The following is a 22,620-nucleotide window of genomic DNA, read 5'->3' on the forward strand; positions in this document are numbered from 1 at the left end:
CAAGGAGGAGAATAAAGCTGGGAAGTGGAAGGCTGAGTCAGAGAGACACTGCCAGCCGCCATGATGAGAAACAGCATGTGAAGATGCTGGTAAGCCACAAGCCATGTGGCAAGGTATAGATGAATGGAAATGGATTAATTTAAGCTATAAGAACAGTTAGCAAGAAGCCTGCCACGGCCATACAGTTTGTAAGCAATATAAGTCTCTGTGTTTACTTGGTCGGGTCTGAGCGGCTGTGGGACTGGCAGGTGAGAGAGATTTGCCCTGACCGTGGGCCAGGCAGGAAAACTCCAGCTATAGTTACTCTTACCTCCCTCAGCCATTCCTGTCTTTCAAGGATCAGTTTGTGGGTTCCTCTCTCCCCATCCACCACCACCCCCAAACACACACCAATATAGGAAACAAGCATCCTGGTCCAAACTCTCCTGCCTCATTGCCCCTGGTGACACACACGTGTAATCCCAGCACTTGGGAAGTAGAACGAGGAGGTTCCGAATTCCTAGGTCTTCCTCAGCTGCATAGTGAGACTGAGGCAAGGGTGGCCTCCATGTGACCTGGTTCCACAGAAGCATTATGGGGGTTCTTGAAGTCTGACTCCAGAGCAGGCTGCCTTGGTCAAACCCCATCTCTGTTAATAACTAGTTGTGCAACCTTAGCAAGTTAAATAGCTTTCTGTGCCTCAGTTGGTTCATTTGTAAAATGGGAATATAATAGCACCTACCTGGAAGTTTTGAGAATTAAGTAGGTAAATGTATGTAGCTCCCTAGATTAGAACACTGGTCAATGTCAGTTCATGAAAGTATTGCTGACCATTAGCCTATGCTGTGTGATATAACGTGTCTATATGCATAGGCCTGTCGATGTCACCTATTTGATAATGTATTGAAAGCAGGGTCTGCGTTCAGCTCCTGTGTGTAGCCCAGGCATTAACAATTTAACTTCATAATGTGTATTGACCATGCATATTATATGCCCAGTGTACACTATAAAGTTGCTGTGACTCTAACATTTCCAGCAAAAACAAGGCTATATTCGTAAACTGTTGCCATATCCTTCAGCACCCGGCACAGTAAAGCATTTGCTATTTTCTGCCTCTTCTTTACCCTCAGGGCATGGCTGTTTCTATATAAAATTGTAGTCAGTGATGTTTTGACCCTGAACTTGTCATTCCTTAATGTACCGCCAACCAAGTCAGAAGGAGAAACATATTCCTTTAAATTTCTGAACCAGCAAATAAATTTGTATTTTTTCACTCCCCTGCCATCTCCTGAAGTAAATTGACCAATTCAAATTCATACCTAACGTAGTCTCCTCTAATTGAATCTACTACTTAGCTATATTGAGATCTGTAACACAGTTATTTCTCCTCATAATCAAGGAAATAAAACTTGATGTTTATATATGCATGTCACATGAGAATAGCTTGGAATTGTTTACAAGATGTTTAACCTTTTCAGAATAGTAATAATTTTGCTATTGTAACTTCACTGTGGCTTGATAACTTTAGCCTTCTCTGTTTCACATGCACACACTGTGTATCTCGTGCTTTTAAAACACAGTGGAGCAGCAGAGTAGGGAGCGCTCTTATAAGTGTTCCAGCTTCCCACTTGTAAAGCCCTCAGTTTGGCCTGACACCTTTGGCTCAGTACCATAAGCTCCTTCCCTCCAGCCTGGGCCTTCTGTCCTGGGTGTGATGTGTGTTTGTGTACACAGACCTGCATTCTAGGCTTTTCCTTTGCCTCCATGCCCAAGCAGTCCATGTTGCCTGTCAGTGTCTCTTAGATCAATCACCTTTACACCCCAAAGACACTGCCTGCACCTAGCCTTTCGAATTTTCTTGGACAATGGCAGTGGTCCCTCAACTGGGATTAGAGCACCTGAGGTCAGGATTCTTCAGTCTTGAGGCAGTGTGCTATGGAAAAACAAACCATGTGCAAATGGCTCTGTTTACAGTCCTCCACTGACCATCCTGCTGGTGAAGGCAGCACTGGGAGTGGAGGGTGTAGTGTCTGTGTTTGTGGAGGGTGTAGTGTCTGTGTTTGAGTTTTAAATAAGTGCTTACTGTCACACTATCTCAGGAGGAATGGTGCCGCCATGTGCCAGACACATCAGTGTTGCCGAGAAGACTGAGGAGGCGCCATAACAGGCTGCTCCATCTTCTCTCAGAGATCAGGCCTCAATTTCAGTTTCCTGAGACTGAACAAGCAGTTTCTGAAAAAGCCACAAAGGGCAATTAATCAATCTCCAGCACCCCCAACAGCAAGGACAAGGAGGCCTGCTACATGCAGTATCAGGCCAGGCCTGAACCACAGTCAGCAGGTAACCAAACAAAGCCTGGGACTTGTCCAGGCCTGCCCCAAAATGGAAAACTGTAGCCCTGACCAGCCCCTAATTAGCCCTAGCCAATTAGAACATACTAATATGATTGCCACTTGCTTAAGCCAGTCCTATCTAAGATGACCTAATGCTCTAGGAACTCCCCTTGGCTGGGCTTCAAAGGAGCCTGTGGGCTCCTCTCAGCATTGTCACCATTTTGTCTTTGTGTGGGATGGCAGCCCCGGCATACTGGAGTCTTTCTCCAGATAATAAATGCTCTTGCTGATTGCATGCATGAATGGTGGTCTTTTGTGGGACTTTTCCAGGACCCCAACACTACCCCTCTCTAGAACCAGGTGCCTCGTTTACACAGGGCCAGCCTTCCTGCTCACATGTGCCTGGGTGTGAAGTAGATACTATATGTTCACTCAAACAATAAGCCACAGCGTGAGGAATCATATCTGGTCTTTGTCTCCATCCTCTGTCGGCATGCATTCTGTTCCACCTGCCCTGCCCAGCACCCCCATCCCACATGTGCTGACCATGCTCCTCTTTGAGCTCTACTGTCCACTTCCACATCAGCACCAGTCAGTGCAGTTCTTGGCACTCTGGTTTCATGTTGATCACTCCTACAATTGAGTGCCTTTTGTGGAAATGGAAATAAGCCTTACTCAGTTTTGAACCCAACTTAGTACTTATGCTAAGGGAGTGAATGACTTGTGAGGATTAAATGAGAAATCGGATATACATAAAGCACTGAGAACCAACCTGGCATATGCTCAGTGTCTGACTGGTGTTAGTCAGGGACCCTGTGCTGCATGATTTTACCAGGGAAGCAGACACAAGGTGGACAGTCTTTACTTCCACATAGCTTTGGAGGAGAAAAACAGACTTTTTGGTATTTCTGGGAACAATAAGTGCAATAAATTAAAGTAAAGCCGGGTCAGAAGCTGACAGCAGTGCATTAGAGGTGAGGGTCAGAGGTGGTCCCAGCTCTGTCCCAAAGCAGCTTTGGAGGAGACATGATAATCTCTTGACCAGCACAGCATGAAAAAGTAATGTTGGGTGAGTTCCATGGGAGGCCATCGTTTCTGGAGTGAAGTAAGTGATGGGACAGACCAGTGGTCAGAGCCACTCACAACAGAGTGGAAACGCTATGACCTAGGTCACAGGTGAAATAGGACAGTCAGGACTTTATCTTTTGTCCTCGTGGCTAGATGGACAGGTGAGTGAAATGGGTGGTTTGAGTGTCTACATTACATAAGTGCCCTTTCAGCTTGCAGCATTGGGAGTCCAAATTTCCGTTGTGAAGTCCACAGTTTTGAAATAGGCTAAGGAGTATTGCTGTTACTGATTATGCTGCCACACTCAGTCAGCGCTTGTGAAGGAGAGCTAGGTGTTCTATATTGTTCAGGGCCTTGTTACTGAAAGTGGATGCCCCTACCAGCCTCGTCACTTCAGGATGGTTTAACTTAACATCAGGAGAGATAAAATTTATTTCTAGAGGCTTTTTTTTTTTTTTTGAGACAGGGTTTCTTTGTGTAAGAGTCCTAGATGTCCAAAGGATTCACTTTGTACACCAGGCTGGCCTCGAACTCACAGAGATCCGCCTGCCTTTGCCTCCCAAGTGCTGGGATTAAAGGCGTGCACCACCACTGCCTGGCTCTAGAGGCTTTTTATTGTGAGTTTTGAAAACTGCTTTCTAGAATCAGAAAACAGCCCGCAGAAGTTTCTTGTGTTTCATATACCCCCAGATCGTGTCCCTACAGCATGCAGGCTGAGCGGCTTGGGACTCTAACATAGTTATTGGGCTATGCAGTCCTTAGTCGGAGCCTCTGTTCCTCGCAAAGCTGTGTGTCGCAGCCTGTTATATTGGCCCGCCTCTGTGGAAGCTCTGTAGAAGACTGTACCTCATGGCTTCTGTTCCACTCTCCAGATCACTCTCCCACCTGTTGGTCTGGCCAGCCCCCTCCAAGTCTCTGCTTTGGTGTCATTTGGTCAGAGAAACCTTTCTAATTCTTTTTTTGTTTTGTTTTGTTCTTTGAGACAGGGTTTCTCTATGTAGCCCTGGTTGTCCTGGAACTCACTCTGTAGATTAGGCTGGTCTTGAACTCAGAGATCCGCCTGCCTCAGCCTCCCGAGTGCTGGGATTAAAGACGTGCGCTGCCACCACCCAGCTTGAAACCTTTCTTCTTGACACTCTACCTGGACTGCATTATGTCTTACTGATGCCACCCTCAAATTGTTTCCTCTTTTTCAGCCATATCATGTCTGAATATGGGAGGATGACGGACACAGAGCGAGACCAGATAGACCAGGATGCTCAGATATTCATGAAGACCTGTTCAGAGGCAATTCAGCAACTCCGAACAGAAGGTGAAGTGCTCTGAAAGAAGCCAACAGATCCCATGAATGTGCCAACCAGTTAAACACTCATGGTGCAGCCATTTATGATCCCCTCTTTCTTTCTGAATGGCATTTAGGACTTCAACTTTGAAAATCCTTCCTTCCTGGTCAGTCTTCTAAGCTAAGCTGTTCAGAGTCCTGAAAAGACTGTCACTCAAGTTAAATAAATAGAAAGGACCTCTCTAAATAGAATCTGTAACCTACCAAAAGGCCAAGGTCAAAGGGAACAGATTGTGTGTGTGCAAGCATTTGCATATTTGTGGAGACATGCATGTATGACTATGTTCTGAGTGGCAGGACAGATGACATAAATGTGGCTAAGGATGGACTAATAGTCTCTAATTGTTGTCCTATTAAAGTCAACCCCATATGAGACTTCGTGATTGAGAGGAAGCTCTGCTTCCATGACTTGAAAGCAATGCACCCTAGCTCTGCTACATGCTAGCTCTGTGGCCTTGGGCAAGTCACTTCGTCTCCCTGGGCTCAACTTCTCCATTGAAACAGTACAGACAGGAGTTAGGCGTATCACTTAAGTTCTCACAGCATGCTTAGAACCCTGCCTGGTCCTAGGGGCCTAGTGTTATCTCCCCTTCGCTGGGCTTCATCCCCGTAGAGGAGCTAGGCTTCCCAGCCATGTGTCTTCCTTGATTTTTTAAGCACATACATTAATACTACAGAGGTCAAAATTGCCAAGTACTGTCGAACTCATGACTGACTTCTAGTGGAGAAGCTTCTGAAAGAACATGGGATCATCCAATGGGAGAGTCTTGATGAAAACTTACCAGAAAAATATGCATCATACAAAATTAGGTGTGCAGCATTGCAGACTACCCAATCTTCATGTGAGTCCTATGTTATATAGCCCCTCTAGTAAAAACATAACCTGTGCCCCATACCCTTAAGGGCATAGGCATTTGTGACCTTCATCTACCTCTTGCCTCTGGACTCAGTTGGCTTACTTGAGGTATTTCTATGAAGTCCTATCATCACGCCTGCCCACTAGGCACCCAGCCTTTCCACCAAGAACAGGGTCTTACCATAGGAACTGGCACAGGCTTCTGTGTGGTAGCTTGCCCTTGTGGCTCATCAATGTGAACAGTTGTTGGAGAGCAGGCTAGTATGGATAGTGTCACTCAGTGTCTGAAGGGAGAAAGTAGTCACTGTAGGCTGAAAGCAGTGCAGGCAGAGGGAGGGTGTCTGTGGTCCAGCATGTGTGATTTAAGCATGTCACTTGAAGGTGAGCCTGAGCACTGGATGCTGTTAATACAGCCAGGTCAGCATTCCGGAAGGAGCTGGATCAACTCAGCTCCCCCGGTGCTGTAATAAGCTATAAATTATTTGACTGCAGTTTCGATGGGTTTAATCTCTCACCTGGTGAACCCTAGTAAATCTTACTCTTAAAAATGTAGTCTCACTTGACACGAGGCTGGTTTATAGCTGGGCTTTTGAACATGCTTTCAATGAAGAGCTTTGAGGAAGCTGACTGTTCTGTGGAGTCCTTGAGCACAGACCTGAGTGCTGTCCTTTTCTCTTACAGCCCACAAGGAGATACATTCCCAGCAAGTGAAGGAGCACAGGACCGCAGTTCTGGATTTCGTTGAAGATTACTTAAAAAGTATTTCATTTTCTTCTAAAGGTCAAATGTGGTATTTCATAAGAGATGCAATTTAGAATAGCTTTGCTAGCCGAAGACCATAGTGTTTCATTAGTGTTAATGATACCTTTGCCTGAGAAGCCATTTTAAATGGTCTCTGTTCTGGTATTTTCTGCTTCAACAGGAGTGTGTAAGCTTTACTCTGAACAAAGAGCCATCCGAGTTAAGCGTGTGGTGGATAAGAAGAGACTGTGAGTATTTCTGCCTTTGCCCTTCCTTCTTCAGTTAAAACGGGCAACAGGAATGGCAGCCTGAGCTCCTAAAGCACTGACTCTGTGGGCCTGTGTGCATGAAGTCTGTACCATATGCTGTCATAGGAGCTGAGGACATACTGTGAACCAGGTGGTACTGGTCACTCTTGTTAGCCACAGCAGGTCGTGAGGCAGGTTCTCTCTTTCTTTTCCTAATGACACTGAGGTTCAGTGGGTTTTAAACTCACGTGACCCCACAGTCTCATGGCAGCTGAACTGGTATTGAGCATTTACCTAATTACTTTTTCTTTTTGGTTGGGAGTAGTAGGGAGACAGTCTGGCTATGAGGTCCATGCTGGCTTCAAAGTCATTATGCAGCCCAAACTGGCCTTGAACCCATATTTTTTCTGCTTTAGGATTCAGAGTGAGTGGGTCACAGGTATGTGCCACCCACCCAGCTTCCCACCCTATTTCTTAATAATCGTATGAGGTGGGACCCTTGGAGCTATTTGTCCTTGGTCTCTGCCCCCCCCCATACCTTCTTCTCTGAAAGGGGTTTTCACAGTGACCATGCTCCCCTATGTTGCTGACAATATGACATAATATATTCAAGATCCCCACTCCAATACCCATTTTGGCATGGTACTGCCAGTTTGCCCAGGGAGGACCCAGGGGAGCAGGTTCAACTCTGGTGTTGTAGGATTAGCTGTCAGTATGGTGAGGAGACCAGTCACTGGCTCTCACAGCCCCAGGAGGAGAGGCAGACATGTCTGCTGCAGTGTCACAGGTGGAGACAAGAAGAGGCCTCAGCACACTGCAGCCTCAGCCCTGCTTCTCAGCAGAGGTTTCCTCTGACATCCACACTGACGGCATCCACACTGACGGCAGTCAGATGGGAATTGTACAGGGTCAATCACCTGCCAAATAGCTGCTCTCTGAGATTACCCCGAACAGAAGACCTTTGAGACCTTGAATAACTGTAACTCTTCACACTGTGGTCCAGCCCTGTCCTCTTAGGTTTGTACTTCTCAGGCAGGCCTTGACTGCTGATCCTGCTGCCTCAGCCTCCCAGATGGTGGGGTTGTGGAACTGCGGGCATGTGTTAACCACCCTGACTTCTTTCTGGTCTTTCTTCATCTTTACACACAAGACATCTTCTTAAAACATACATATAATTTATACTTAATCTTAGGCCTCTCTTATGCACAGGTCTCACCAAGGCCAAATTTGGCAAACTCAAGGCTGTAATGACTGTTTCATAACTTTTGTTTCTAAATCAGTCCCCAGTGACATCTGCTCTGCCAGGCCTACGTGTGACTTTGTTCTAAAGGAGCTTTGCTTTCCTTGTGCCCAAATCTTACTGAATTCTCCATCCATAGAACCTTTCACATAGCCTGCTCTGTCCATCTGGGGACAAAGTCACACTCATCCTTCCAGCCCAACTCAAGCTTCACCTGTCCTATGACATGTCCCAGCCGCTGCCCCCGCTGTGTCTCCCTTCTACTAGGTTCCCATTTGTTGTTCACGGCCAGGTGCAGCACACACACTCGTGCAGCCTCCGTTGACTTGTGTCTCCTCAAACAATTCAGCCCATGGTGCAATGCCTGTCCTTTGGGGAGGCTGGTGGGTAGAGTGTGCGCAGTTGTCGTTGGTGGGTTGTTTCTGTCTACGGTTAGGTTTGGGTTGCTGATGGCTGTTGTTAAAAAGTTGATTTGAGGAGTCCCGCTGATGTTCTGTGGCATTGTTGTCACTATCTCGCTTATCTGCCTGGTGAAGGAAAACGTACTTGTTAAGGTGCGCCTGCCTTGCTCACTGTAGTGTTTTAAGTGTGGATGTAGCTTTTGTTCTTGTAGAGTGGAGATGTCACACCCATCTACTGTACCAAAGGGCTCTTACTTCAAACTGCTGGAAATACTTTGCTCATTAAGCCAGAAGTATTCCCAGCTGACTGCTCTGTCCTTTCCTACAATGGTTATGTTGTCTGTAAATGATAGTGCTGTCATTAAAGGTACCTGTTTTCATCTACCCTGATGGCATTTTGCTTTCTGAGCTGACAGTGGTACATGCTGCATGTTGCCTCAAGCCAGAGAGGGATAACTACCCTGGGCATCCCATCTCTCTGCTCTGTAAGACTGTAGGCTCAGAGGTGAGGCCCATCGTCTTCCAACTTTCTGATCAGAGCTTGCTTCAAAGTAGATGCTCAACCATTGGTTTCTGACTGAAGGAGACATCAAATGGGGCATGACGGCCTGCTCCTGCTCATAGAGTTACAGAGTAAAAGCTTACAAACTAGAAATACGTGGGCCAATATTGGATGAAGCCTTGGCACAAGTGGCCCTATCATACATCCCCAGAGGATTTTCAATCCACCTCTTTTCCTCTTTGTCTCCTTAAATTTCTCATATTTTGGGGTGATTGAAGCTGAAATGGCCATCACACACTCTGGTGGTATGTACTCTCATAAAACATCTGAGCTAATCAGAAACATGCTCTCTCCAGAAAAACAGCTTGTGTATCATTGGAGTCTGTTGTTGCACTGGAGACTCTGTGTCCAGAGACCTGTTTGCATGGGCTCCGTGTCGTGATGACACTTTCCGAGAGGGCACATCAAGCCCTTCTCCTGCCCAGGCCAACACACACCAAAGACACTGCCGTGATCCACAGCCACACAGCCCCTTATATTCTCTGTTCTGTGTTCTCTGCTGTCAGCACAAAGGAGGGAGTTCATGCTGCTTTTCTTGTTCTTTAGAGAAGATGTCAGTGCTCATGTGATGCATAGCATCACGTACTGAACTAGTACTTAGAGAGTCTGTCATTTATGATTCAGCCCTCTCTCCTCAGCAGGATTATTAGCCTGCTGCAGGCCCTGACTTAGGGTCATGCACATGGCGAGAGCTCAGCAGATGCTGCCAGTGTTTGGAATGGCCATAGTGATGGAGTTAGAGAGGAAAGGCAGAGATGGCATGTGATATGAGGGCCACAGTGATGATTTTCCCTCTTTTACTGTCTATGATGGGGCCTTGTTTGCTGCCTAGAACAGGGAGGAGCAGACTGGCCTGTGAACCAAGTCTAGACTTTGACCCATTTTGTATGGCTTTCCAGCTAAGCCTGGCTTATTGTGTTTGAAAAGGTCTGTAAACCAAGAAGGAAGAATACGAGTTAGATCTTGAAATGTTCACCATCTGGCCTTTTCCTGTGTAGATCCTGGCTTTAGAGCAGCACCCCCTGACATGAAGGGCCACCTCTTTGTAGTTTTTGGCAGTCTCCCGGGGACTGATGTTAGTCTCCTGTGCATGGCAGGGTCACAGCTGTGCCTCAGGTGGCCTGCCACAGTGGTCTGATGACACCAGTGCTCTGTACCATGTTCAGTGAGACAAAGGCACTGTCAGAGTGCTATGCATTCTCATACTTAACTGTGGCAGGCCAGGAATAAGCAGTGTGGACTCTGGTACTAGTCGGTGGACCACACTCTGAGGAACACTTACGAAAACAAAACTTCCCTGGGAAGTGGCAGATGCCCAGTAAATACCTGATAGGTGAGTGACTGCCTGATGGAGGAAGTGGCTTTAGGTAGAGTGAGCTGACTTCCACTGGCCCTGTGACTCAGAGGCCTCAGAAACTCAGATGCCGCTTTGGAGTAGGGCACTGTGACGTGCATACTCTGCCCTCTGCGTTGGCGTGTAACAGGCAGAGAGCAGTCCTTCTGGAATGGCATGGATTCTCTGTGTTTGCAAAGTGTGCTTCCATGCTTTTTATTTTATTTTATTTTATTTTTTGCTTGCTTCAAAACAAGAAGAGCCATCTCTTTCTCTCTTGGTCTTTTACAATTTCAAATACAGTCCCAAGGCTTCTCAAGTCAGGGACCTGTGTTGATCCCAGTTAGACAGTACTTGGCCTTCAGTTTGAGAAGTATGCTGAAGTATAAATCAGGGGACATAAACTGATTCTTGTGGTGACTTTTTCAAAAACTGCTTTTTTCCCCCAGGTTGCCTTTAGCTAGCTAATTTGTAATTTCCCTGAGGATTTCAGTAGACATTCTGTACATAATTAGAATCTGTTTTTATCACCTTACAAAAGTGTTCATCCTTGTCTCTGTCTGCTTCTCTGCAGCCCTCTATTTATTTTACACTGAAAACTGGCACTGCCACACTCAGACATGAGGGTGATGGGCATGAAATAAATGCTCATCAAGAGGCAGGCAACCCGTCCCCTTCCTGAACCAAGCAGTCCTGAGCCAGGAGATGGGGAGGGTCAAGGTGAGTGTCTGCTGCTGCTGAGGAGCCCTGCTGCTGCCCAGGGTAGGGGACAGGGAGGGCATGCAAAGACAGCTAGCTCCCCTCCAGGAGGAGAGGTGGCGGTGGAGCCGAGGGTGTTGGCTTCTACAGGTGATCCAACAGCTGCTGAGACAGTGCAGCAAGCCAGTTTTTTCCAGCGTGTGAAGGAGAGAAAAGGCCAGGCTCTCTCTTCAGACCTGTGGTAGGGGTTAGAATGAAAAATACAATGTGTCATAGTTCACACACACACACACACACACACACACACACACACACACACACACACACACACACACACACCTGTCTTGGTTTCTAAGTACCACTTCCAGGTTCGAGGGATCAGGTTTCATGGAGAAATGGCCTATTCTTAGGCTGGATTAAGGAGAAGTGTGCAATGAGCTGTATCAGAAAACAAGGGAGGGATTACAGAACAGTAGGAAAGTGTCTGATGGTCACAGCGGCTACCCTGAGGGGTTTCTACCAGCCACATTTAACAGGGAGAACTGAAGGAAAGCAGCAAGTGTAGCCCACTGAGTGAAAGAGGGCGTCAGGAGTCCATCTGGACAGGAGTAAATTCGTGAATGAATAAAAGTTTGAAAGAGTTATAGTGTCAAGTGTTTCCCCTGGCTTCTTGTTGGCAAAGAGGAAGAAAAACCTTATAACAAGGAGCCCGACAGCCACCATGTCCATCAAGATAAGTCACACACAGGCTGGCAGATGCCCCCGAAGAGCATCAGTGCTTCTGTGATTTCTACCAAGGCATCACCAGGCTTCAGCCACAAAGCACCGGGCTTAAGTTCAGAGGCATGGTTGGAGTGACTGGCAGGGTGTTGGGTGTCAAGTACATGGAACTCAAGGAGAGTCCGAAGGAAGCATTCCAAACAGATTAAAGAAAGCATTAGTGGGTAACACGATGCAGGATTCTGACCAGGACTCTGACTGTACAGGCTATGTTGGTCAAAATGGAATCTTCTGAGGAAGTGATGAGAGTAAGAAATGCCTGTGCCTTTTCTGGTTGTGGTGGTCACATCAAAGCGCACTGCCTTTAGGGAGTATGTTAAACATTTAAAAGTGGAGGGCATCAGGCTGGAACTTCCTCACTGAGGGAGTCTTTATACTTCAAACTTCTCCGTGTGTGGTTGTTATACAATAAAATTTAAAACACAGAATACCAGGTCACATTTGTCAGACACCCAGACTAAAAATAGGGAATGGACGTGGGGCAGCCAGAACCTCCTAGGTAGGGGAGTGAGTCCACAGTGATTATGCATTAGAAATGGCCAGCTATGATAATTCTCTGAAGGTAAATGACCAGCTCCTGTTCCTATACCTGGAATGTCCTTTATGTCCTTGTGTCTGCCAAAGTCTTACTCTCTGTCAAGATCTTCAGTGATTCTCACCCTGTGAAGTTCTCAATATTCTATACTCGTAGTTCTTGAAGAACTCAGAAAGCATTTGCATTTTAGATATCTCAGCTGTTATTTAAAGGCTAAACAACAACATCTGATATATAAATGCTGTTATTTAGAATGCTGACTCTGTTACTTAAGCATCCCAGGGGAGCTAGTGACCACACAAGGACACTCTTACAGCCCCGTTTTACAGATGAGAAATCAGACCAAGAAATGTCAAGACACTTGTTACTTACCAGAGAAAAATATTGAAAATTCTGATTGATGGGTATGGTTTTTTTCAGGCTAGTTTGAAAATTGCCTAATGTGTCAAGCTACTCAATTACTAAATTACAAGACTAATTTGACCCAAAATGTTAAGTAGTATCTCATTTTATAATTATATTAATATACTTAATGCTAAATACAGACTAAGCCCTGTTTGTTTCTTAAGGTTTCTTTTGAGTTTGTTTTGCAGTACTGGGATCAAGCCCAGGGCCTTAGGCATGCTCAGTGAGCACTATGCCTGAGCCCTCTTCTTTACACATTTTAAAAAGATTAACCATGCTGCTGAGCAGTATGGTGCTGTGTGAACCACACACCATTGCCTCACTTACTCTCGTGTTGGTCAGCATAGGGTTGTCTCTGTTTCTTTTCTTTACGAATAAGTCTGCTGTGACTGCTTGATTGTTTCGTGTGGACGTACCTTTTCCTTTCTCTTTGGCGAATGCCTCAAAGTGAGTTTTCTGTGTTACAGTGGAGACATTGTGAGATTTAATAAGAAACTGTTCCAGGTTTTCCACGGTGGTAACAGCATTTTATACACCATCCAGCTATGTGAGGTTCTGATTCATCCTCATTCTCCCCAGGATATAGTGTGGTTCAAACGTGTTTTAAGTCTTCCTGTGGGTGTGCAGTATCATCTCAGTGTGGCTTGGGTTTGTGCTAACCACCTGTTCATGTGTGTTTACAGATGACTTCCATATTTCCTCCAGAACATCTATTCAAGTCTCTCACACACTTTATTATTGAATCATTTCCTTTTGTTAACTTCTGTAGGAGTTCCTTCTATGTCCTGACATAAGCCCTTTGTGAGGTCTCTGCTGTGGACAGTTGTCTCCCTCCTCTGTGCTTTGTCTAGTCAGGATCTGAATGGCTTAGCCACTCATTCTATTAATGTTGGTTAAAGAGACTTTCTTCATGGAGCTGACACAACACGGACTCTGGAGCTGGGACCCTAAGGTCTTGTCTCAGCCTAGCTACTGTGTGGCCTCAGTTCCCTTCTTTATAAGAAAGGTCATTTAATACTAGTACCTTCTTAGAGAGATGTTTTGGAGTTGGATAAATTTGTCTGCATTTATCCTCATAAGGTGTTTAGAGAAGTACTTGGTACATCATAGTTGTTTGGCAAATACTAAGTGGTGTGTGTAAACCAGATCCAACCAGCATGAGTTGACTTTACTCTTTTACTCACAGTCTGGCTAGGTAAAAATATCATGGATCTTTTCAGCATCCTGCCTGTAATTTTCATGTAGGTTTTAGTAAAAGCTATTATGGTGCATATTGTTTTATTTTTGTGATTGATTGATAGATTGATTGAGTCTTCTGTCTGCACATTGTAACCTAGATTGTCATAAAACTCCTGGCAACAATCCTTCTGCCTGTTTCCTGAGTGCTGGGATTACGGTCATGCATACAGCCAAGTCTGCTTGGCTCTACAGCACATTATTTTAGGACGAGTTTTTCTCCTCTGTTAGCCATTTACTAGTGTTTATAAAACATTCATTCATTCAACACGCTTTTGTTGATCACTGTGTTAGTTAGATTCCCATCACTCTGATAAAATACCTGTGACAGTCAACTTAAAAAGAGGTCAGTAGTCATGGTCAGCACTCGGGTAAAAGGAGCAGGTGGGTCTCTGTGAGTTCACGGCCACCCTGGTCCCATAGCAAGTTCCAGGCCATCCAGGACCACATAGTGAGACTCTAGCTCCAAAAATTAAAATTAAAAAAAAAGAAAGAAAGAAAGTCTGTTGGGGTCCTGGTTTTAGAGGTCTCAGCTTGTGAGAGCTTGGTCCTGGTGATGCAGTCCATGACAGGAGCACATGGCAAAGGAAGCCTGTTTGCCTCGTGCCACCCAGTTGGAGAAGAAAGAAAAAGAAAGAGCCAGGATCCCAGTAGACACTGCAGGGGCACATCCCCATTGGCCTTTCTTACACTAGCCCTACCTCCTGAAGCTTTACTCAGTAAAGCCATACACTGGACCTCAACAGAGGCCTTCAGGGGACCTCTGTGTAGGACACAGCAGACACTGCATGCAGGCACTAATCCAGCTAAGCAGCACACACAACTCACAAAGACACAGACCCACTCTAAGGAGGAACAGGAGACCACTTGCTATGTAAGCTGGGGCCTGCACAGATGGCTTTGGGGTGAAGTGTTTGCTGTGCAAGTGTAAGGACCCGAGTTCAGATCCCTAACACCCATGTACAACCTGTAACCTCAGCACTGGAAGCAGAGACAGGTAGTTCCTGGGGTTCACTGGCCATCCAGTCTAGCCGAAATAGTGAACTCTAGTTCAGTGTGAGACCCTGTCTCAAATAATGAGTGGAAGCCAGGTATGGTGGCACACACCTTTAGTCCTTGCACTCAGGAGGCAGAGGCAGGCAGATGTCAGAGTTTGAGGCCAGCCTGGGCTACAGAGTAAGTTCCAGGACAGCTGGGGCTACATAATGAGAACAAGATAACAACAATAAAAATAAGATGGAGAGTTCTAGAGGAAAACTCCTAACATTGACCTCTGGCCTCTATGCACGCACATATGAGTGAATGCACCTATGCACAAACACACACACATACATACATGCATGGTTCAACAAGATGGCTAAGCAGGTAAAAGCACTTTCTGCACAATCTTAATAACCTGAGTTTGATGCTAAGAGCCTGTGTTTAAAAACAAAACAACCAACCAAAGAACAGATGCTATAGCACACTTATGTAGTCGCAGTACTCCTGCAGTGAGATGGGAAGTGGAGACAGGGACATCACCTGGGCACTCCCAGAGAAATGAGAGGGACCCTTCCTCAACAAAGTGGAAAGAGAAGACCTACTTACAAAAGTTGTCTTCTGACCTCCACGTGTGCACTGTGTGCCTGCAGATGTACGTGTGCACGCACGCTAATGAATAATAAATTTCAAAAGGAAGCCTGAGAAGATCTCTAGGTGGCAGAGATAAACATGCACACTATGGGTAGAAAAAGAGACCACATCATGGGCAGAGTAGTTTCTGAAAAGGTGGGAAGAAAACTACGTGCAAAGGCTTCCTAGCTCAACAAGCTGCTAAAGACTTGTACTTTCATAGGTAAACTCTTTTAAGATAGAGCATGTGTGTGCATGCATCCATGCGTGTGTCCCATGCATGTGTCTTTGACAACACTTTTACATTAGTGTAAAATTACTGGATTGCTGTACATACACTTCCTGGTGTGGTGTCTCCAGGGCAACCTCAGAGCATGCAGATGCTAGGCACCGTGCTGTGGCTGAAATGCAGAAGGCAGTGTACCATCAACATGGTACCTTGCAGGAAGGTATGAAGTGTCCATGTGACTCCTGAGGCCCAGGAGAGAGACCAGAGCAAAAATGCACAAGTCACACATGACCCCTTCTGTTGTCAGAAAGGATCCTGTTTGGGAGGTAAAATAAATAACTAAGTATTTGTGTTTAGATCTAAGCTGGAACCTGAGCCAAATACAAAGAGGAAAGAACCCCCATCTGAGAAAGCCTCACAGAATGCTTCCCAGGACTCGGAAGAAAAGCCTGCCGCCGAGGAGTTGCCAGGTATGAATCAGGACAAAGGTTTTGCTTGGCAGTTGGTCCTTCTGACCTCTTGGCAGGAATACAGAGCAGGGAGAGGCAGCAGTTCCTGACTCATGGTGTGAGCATGGCTGCCCAAAGCAAAAGAAGCGTGAGCCGCAATGTTTAGTCTGAGGAGTCGCCTGTTCACCTGGACCTGAGGAAGGGCTGCTTTCCTGTGCACCAGCTGGAGACTGAGGAGGCACTATCCCGGCTGTCTGCTGAAGAGGGTATAACCCGCCACAGTGGAAGTCTGCACTGGCACAGCCAGCCGCACTGCCCCAGGCTGGAGCATGCTTTGTCCGGGGCCTCCACAGCCAGGCAAGCCCTTGGGACAAGGTGCAAGTATGGGTTTGTGTCTCTTGTCATCACAGATACAGTGATGTCCCTGACAGCGCATGCCAAAGAAATGCAGAGTCTCCTTCAAGTCTGAATGTCACAGACTGTTTGATTATGTGTGCAGTCCATGTGTGCCTGGGTAGGGACGTGTGCTCAGAGTACTGCATCCCTGAGGAGTTAGCAAGCAAGCTGGTTTCACTGCCTAGCAGTTCACTGAAGCCTTGAGGCCTGAATGTCTTATTTGCCGTGTCTGTGGCTCTACATTGCCTCACCTCACTGCATGCAGCACTGGGGTGTCATGAGTCTCCTTTATTGAGAAGACTCTGAAAGGCTCAGAGCCTGGGCTACCTGTCTGAGGTGAAAGCTCATAAATGGTGGGTCCAGGATTCACTGGTATGTGTGTTTGGCTCTCAAGCCCACCTCTATCTCATTTCTTAAGTGTTTCCCATGCACCATGGTTCACCAGCCTGGAGGATACCAGAGGTCCTTTGTGCAATGAGAATAGCACTTTTGGAGCCCTTATGCCTCACATGCTGACTCAATCACAGGCCAGACTCTCATTGACTCTTTGGGGGTGTGCACTATTGTGTTTTGTGGTGAAGAAGCCAAAATTCAGAGAGGTTATATAAGAGCTCAAAGCCCAGCACTGAGGACACACAACAGCCCTCCCCATGGGTGGTTCTGCTTGCACAGTCTCAGCCTATCCCTGTCTGGTAGTTGCTGTGGTCCAGCAGGCAGGAGCTCTGTACGTCTCCTGTGCCCGGGCTTCCTACAATCCATGGGCACAGCTTAGAAGACAAGACAGGAGCATCATAATTAAATTTACTGAAGCTGGACACAGCATCTCATTGTCATTCACCCACTCAGTAAACCCTATGCACACTGGTGAGATCAGGGAAAGCCAGTGCCGACTGAGGACCTCGAGGAAGTCTCATGGGAAGATACCAGGTCTCACCGCTGACCTCAAGCCTACATGGCATGTTATGCCAGGCCTTGGCTGGGTGTTGGGGTGTCATAAGTGAGTGGAAATGGCCCTTCTTTGGGCTCATAGGGAAACAAGCGAGGTCCTTATACTGACATCCTTCCATTGTGGTATCTGTGAGTGTAAGGAGAGCAGTGTTGTTCTAGTGCTCTGCCTTAGAGAAACATGATCAGAAGGTTGTCTTCTGACTGGTTTGAGCAGCATACAGGAGACAAAGAACCTGTGATGTGGAAGCACCTGGGCTCCAGCACTCACATCCATGCTCACATGCTCTGCCGGCTTAAACATGGGAGCAAGGAGACCAGCGCTAGTTACCGGGGCTTACTATTCAAAGGAGGCCACCAAGAAGTGCAAAGACAGCCCGCCGAATGGAAAACCATTTATATTGTACCACACGTCTGATGAGGGACTTCCATCCACCTGATGGACACAGATAGACCTCTCAACTCAAAGTTGGAAAATGGGAGAGGATCTGAATGGCAGTTCCTCTTTTTTTTCTTTTTTAATTGAAAAAAAAATGCTCATACAATACATTCTGATCATGGTTTCCCTTCCCCCAACTCCTCCCAGCTTCTGCTCACCTACCCAACACCACACCCTTTCTCTCTGTAACAGACAAACAAACAAAACAGTATGTTTTTAAAAATAAAGGCTGGACGGTGGTGGCACATGCCTTTAATCCCAGCACTCAGGAGGCAGAGGCAGGTAGATCTCTGTGAGTTCGAGGCCAGCTTGGTCTACAGTGTAAGTTCCAGGACAGTCAGATCTGTTACACAGAGAAACCCTGTCTTGAAAAAATAAAAATAAAAATAATAAAAAACACAAGGAACACACACAAATGCAAAAGCCATAAAAAACAGGGAATTAATGGCAGTTTCTTAAAGGAACATCTACTCATGACAGATAAGCCCTTTGAGAGGACCCAGCACCACCAGTGATCAGGGAGCACATGCCCGCCGCAAGGCACCGCACACCTCCAGAGGGGGCAGCATGGAAAAGGCAAACCTGGTCCTGGGGGAGGAGAAATGGGGAGACGTACCCATACAGCCCACATGCTAAGGTAGAGTTTGGACCTCAGCATGGTAGGAATACACTGGGCATTCCAAAGCTGGAGTGTGCCATGGTATGGCTTACATCTGCAAAGCTCGGAAACAGCTGAGAGGTGGTGTGGAAGCTGGCAGGCTGGTCAGGAATTTCTTACAGCAACCCACACATAAGACATTTGCCACCAGGGACCACCCCCACATACACACCCAAACTCACATGGAGCAGAGTGAGGAGTGCTCGGGTTACATTTTGGGGATGGGAGCACTTGGTAACTTACAGCCTTGAGGCTGAAGAGCTGCTGGGCATTGCTGCCTGAGGTGAGTGCAGCTCAATGTGCAATCTGGCAGCAAGGTGGGGGAAGGGACTCCACATGCTGGCCTACAGGGTTGGGCATGAGGTGTCCACTGAGTGTGCAGTGTTGATGGTGGAGTGAGTGAGCAGAGAGGGCTTAGGGCTAGGAGCTTGGAGGATCCTAGGAAACTGGCAGCTTGGAACCATGGCCTGGGTGCACCTTTGAAGAGATGGTAGGGAGGGGAGAAGCAGGCCAGGCTGTCCAGGGAAAGACCTGCATCCAGCTTCCATGTGCTATCTGTTTTCCTGGTTAGGCCCTTCTCCCATCCCGGCCTTGGTGTTGACAGGGAAAATCTTCCACTACAGCCAGGTGCTCTCCTTCCCTAGCTGTGTGTCTGCCCTTTCCTCCATGGCAGTAGAGAGTGTTTCTTCCTGTGGTGGACATGCACTAGGTTTTCTGCAGGAACACTTCAAGCCTGGCCTGTGTAGATGTGTCCTTTGCTTACTTTGCCTTTCAGTATTTATTTCCTTTTGAAACCTGAAATGCTACTTAGACAGCGTGTTCTGGCACAGAACAAGGTGGTACAGCTCTAGGCAAGAGTTGTCTCCTGTCTGTCATACTCCCTCTGCCATTTGGCACTTGCTCATTTAGTCGGCAGGTTCACACCTCTGTTGGTTGGCCTGCCACCCCAGCATTAAGGCCTTTTCTATAAACATTCTACCTGGCAAGGCTGCATCTTCATGTCTTGGTATAAGTTGTTTGCCCATCTTGGTTTCTGGGTATTCAGATATATTTCTCAAGTGAGCCATTGTTCCTGCCCCTGTGGAGTTCACTGTTGCCAGGGAGGATGGGATACCAGCTCCTTGGAGGGAGTAAGGAGTGTCCTAGGAAAAGCAGATGTGGGGACAGACAGAGGGTCCTGACGACCTCAGGAAGAGGTAACCCTGAGCAAGTGAGTCGGCACCCCCCCCCAAAAAAAAGAAGCTTAGAAACTTGTAGGTAGACGGAACAGTTAGAGAAAGAAAACACTCAAGAGGCCAGAAATCATGGAGGCCCCTGTGGAACGTAGTCATTAAAGAAGACCCTTGCAGTTAGTGAGGAGCTGTAAGAAATATGGTTGCAGAATGCCCGAGATGCAGGTAGGGCATCTGGCTCTGACTGGTTGGCACAGTATTCTTGAGCACTGCACTTGAGGCTGATTCCTGAGGCCCAGGTCAGGAGGGCTTCAGGTGGCATACAGTTGAACCACCTGTAGAGTACAGAACTTCTCCATCCTGATGTAGTTCATTCATACTTGAACCCATTATGATGGGGTTTATGTTTCTGATTGGTTTTGTATTCAAAGGAGAAAGGGAAGAAAAGTCTGAAATAGGGACCATACTGAAGCCAAGCAGGAGATCGAAGTCATAGAGGTGCGGGTGGTGGGTGAAAGCACATGGGTTCACACCCAGAGTGTTGCCTCAGAACAGTGCCACTCTGCTGGGGAGTCTGTGATATCGATGTGTATCTCCTTGTCTGTAGCTCTGTTTCACCTGCACTGAGGTGTAGGTGACTGTTCGGGTAGATGTGTTTCTAATAGTAGCTGCGCCTGTCACACAGGGTGGGCATGATCTGCCTCCCCTTGACTGCTGCTGTTGTGAAGTTTTCTCTGATGCTTTTCCCGATCAGAGCAGCCTGAACTCTCCCTGTCCCACAGGGCTAAGCTCAACAGGAAGTGTACTGGGGCGGAGGAGAAAGGAAAAAGATGCAGCATTTGCCTTTGAGTTCCTGACAAAAGAGTGATGGAGCCCAGGGACACTGAGACACACAGAACGAGAGTCACTCTGGGGACAGATTTGTCCCGGTCTTCACTAAGCAGTCCTTGCCTCCCATCAGGCAGCCCTACGACTATGTGCAGGCTGTACCTACTGCACTGCGCAACAGTTCTTTCTAGGCACCGGTGCTATCGAGGGGCCGTTGTGTGCTTGCCTGGTCATGAACACAAGGCTCTCTAGATTAAAATGTTCATATTCTAGGGTATGTGGCTGTCCTAGAGAAAGACTTCAACTGTGTGGACATGGAGCTGCTGCTGCACATTAGCTAACTGTTCAATGTGGACCATGCTGCAGAACCCCACTCCTTCTGCTGTCTTCTTGTGCCTGTTTCTTCAGCTGCCTGTTCTAAAGGAATAGCTGGCCTTGTCTTTGTACACTTTATGGTTTTGTTTCTTAACAGAAAAGCCTTTGGCCGAAGCACAGCCTGAACTGGGAACCTGGGGCGATGGCAGGGGTGAAGATGAGCTGTCTCCAGAAGAGATACAGATGGTAATGCTAACTGCTTCCTTTCAGCTGCCTGACCTAAGACCTTCAGTGAGTGGGAGGCTGTGCAAACGCCCTTGCCCTAATTTGATACTGGGCTTTAAACATAGAAACACATTTTACATACACTTCTCCACTTAATATCCTACTTCCTGTAGGATTTTCATGATTTCAATTGACAGTAGCATAGTAAAACAGAAGTTAGCTTGGTTGGTCTTGCTAAGTGTCTTCACCAGCAGTATAGTCGACATCCAGATTAAGCTAAATGAGTCTTATATTTGCCAAGATGGTGTTTATACTCAGTTGAGTCGCTGGTGCCATGGAAATGAAAGGAAAGCATAGTGATTGATGACTGAAGGATGGCGGGAGCAGCCGTCAGAACAGTGACCGCCTCCTCCTGGTGACCTGCCCCGTGTTAAGTGCTGTTGTTTGTCATCTCAGTCATTTCAGGGGACAGGGTTTTGTTGAGGGTCTCCCAAACGGCAGCCCCTGGCTGTGCAGCCATTGACAGTGAGCATTCTAGGACTCATCAGCTGCCCAGCTCAGGTGGCTGGCTCAGAGCTTCTTACTCTTCAGATTCCCTGCTCCTCCTTGCCTGAAACAGAAAGTTTTCCTTCCAGAAAGTAGCATAAACATGTGAAAACCAACGTGCCAGAAGCCCAGGGAGCCACTGCCTCAAGGCAGAAGAAAGGACTGTGGACTCACAGCTGACTGCAGTCCACCCTGCCTTCATCTGGAGCCTCTGTGCCCTCTCACTGCTCTCAGTGGCAATAACGGCTGCCTCGAGGAGCTGATGATGGAGAGCTATCCCTTGAAGGACATCTGGGAGAGGACCAGACACTTGGGATGTTTCTGACCTGAGCAGTCAGGAGAAGGGCAAACATAGGGCTGGGCATTGGGGAACAGGAGATGAGGAATTCCATGTCAGACAGCCTGGAAGTACTGTGGACATGGTAGAAGGTGTGGGCTGTCATAGGGTCTAGGGCTTAGTCTAGAGGCATCTTCGAGCTGGAGGACCATGGGCTTAGAGGAGGTTCTTGAGAAACACTATACAGGGATGGGACAAGCCATGAGTGTTCCCTGGGAATGCTGCATTTGAAGCAGGCTGAGATGTAAAAACAACAAATTCGATTGAACACAGTTGGATTGCATTCCTTATCATTGGTTTATACAAAGAACTTTGCTAGTGGAAATGAAGAGGTCTATTACCCCAAATGTTGCAAATTTGCTAGAGCTAATGTGTACTACTCAATCTCTTCATTGAGAAAGGAGACTTTTGTTGAGTGTAAGCAGAATGTATATTTGTGTTGGACCTCACTCTTTTATGTCCCATCATTCTTAGATAGCCAGAATACTCAACAGGGGTTTGCCAGAGGACTTTGCTTTTCTCCTGGAACAGTGATGAACCCCAAAGGTCTGTTAACCTTTGCAGGCACATGACTTAGAAGCCACTGGCAGTGTGGTAGGTAGGCCTGAGGTAGCAATAGTCAGGTGTCTGCCATCTCATGCCTCAGTCCTTCTGAGATGATGGAGAACAAGGGCTCCAGGACCAGGCAGTCAGCTGTGAATCCTCCTCCTCC

The 22,620-nt window shown here is 47.0% G+C and overlaps 1 protein-coding gene across 3 annotated transcripts in view; it reads left to right on the plus strand.

Moving 5' to 3' along the window:
- LOC128108359 (syntaxin-18-like) overlaps window positions 1–22,620 on the plus strand; it is a 100,140-nt gene that overhangs the window by 68,221 nt on the left and 9,299 nt on the right. For all 3 annotated transcript variants that reach the window (XM_052734800.1, XM_052734801.1, XM_052734802.1), the window contains 5 exons: window positions 4,577–4,692; window positions 6,260–6,337; window positions 6,501–6,567; window positions 15,956–16,068; window positions 20,958–21,046. In XM_052734800.1, the coding sequence (XP_052590760.1) occupies window positions 4,577–4,692; window positions 6,260–6,337; window positions 6,501–6,567; window positions 15,956–16,068; window positions 20,958–21,046 (463 nt within the window). The remainder of the gene's footprint in view (window positions 1–4,576; window positions 4,693–6,259; window positions 6,338–6,500; window positions 6,568–15,955; window positions 16,069–20,957; window positions 21,047–22,620) is intronic.

This window comes from Peromyscus californicus, unplaced genomic scaffold, assembly GCF_007827085.1.
Source record: "Peromyscus californicus insignis strain IS unplaced genomic scaffold, ASM782708v3 Scaffold_13__1_contigs__length_99412109, whole genome shotgun sequence".
Classification (NCBI taxonomy): Eukaryota; Metazoa; Chordata; class Mammalia; order Rodentia; family Cricetidae; genus Peromyscus; species Peromyscus californicus.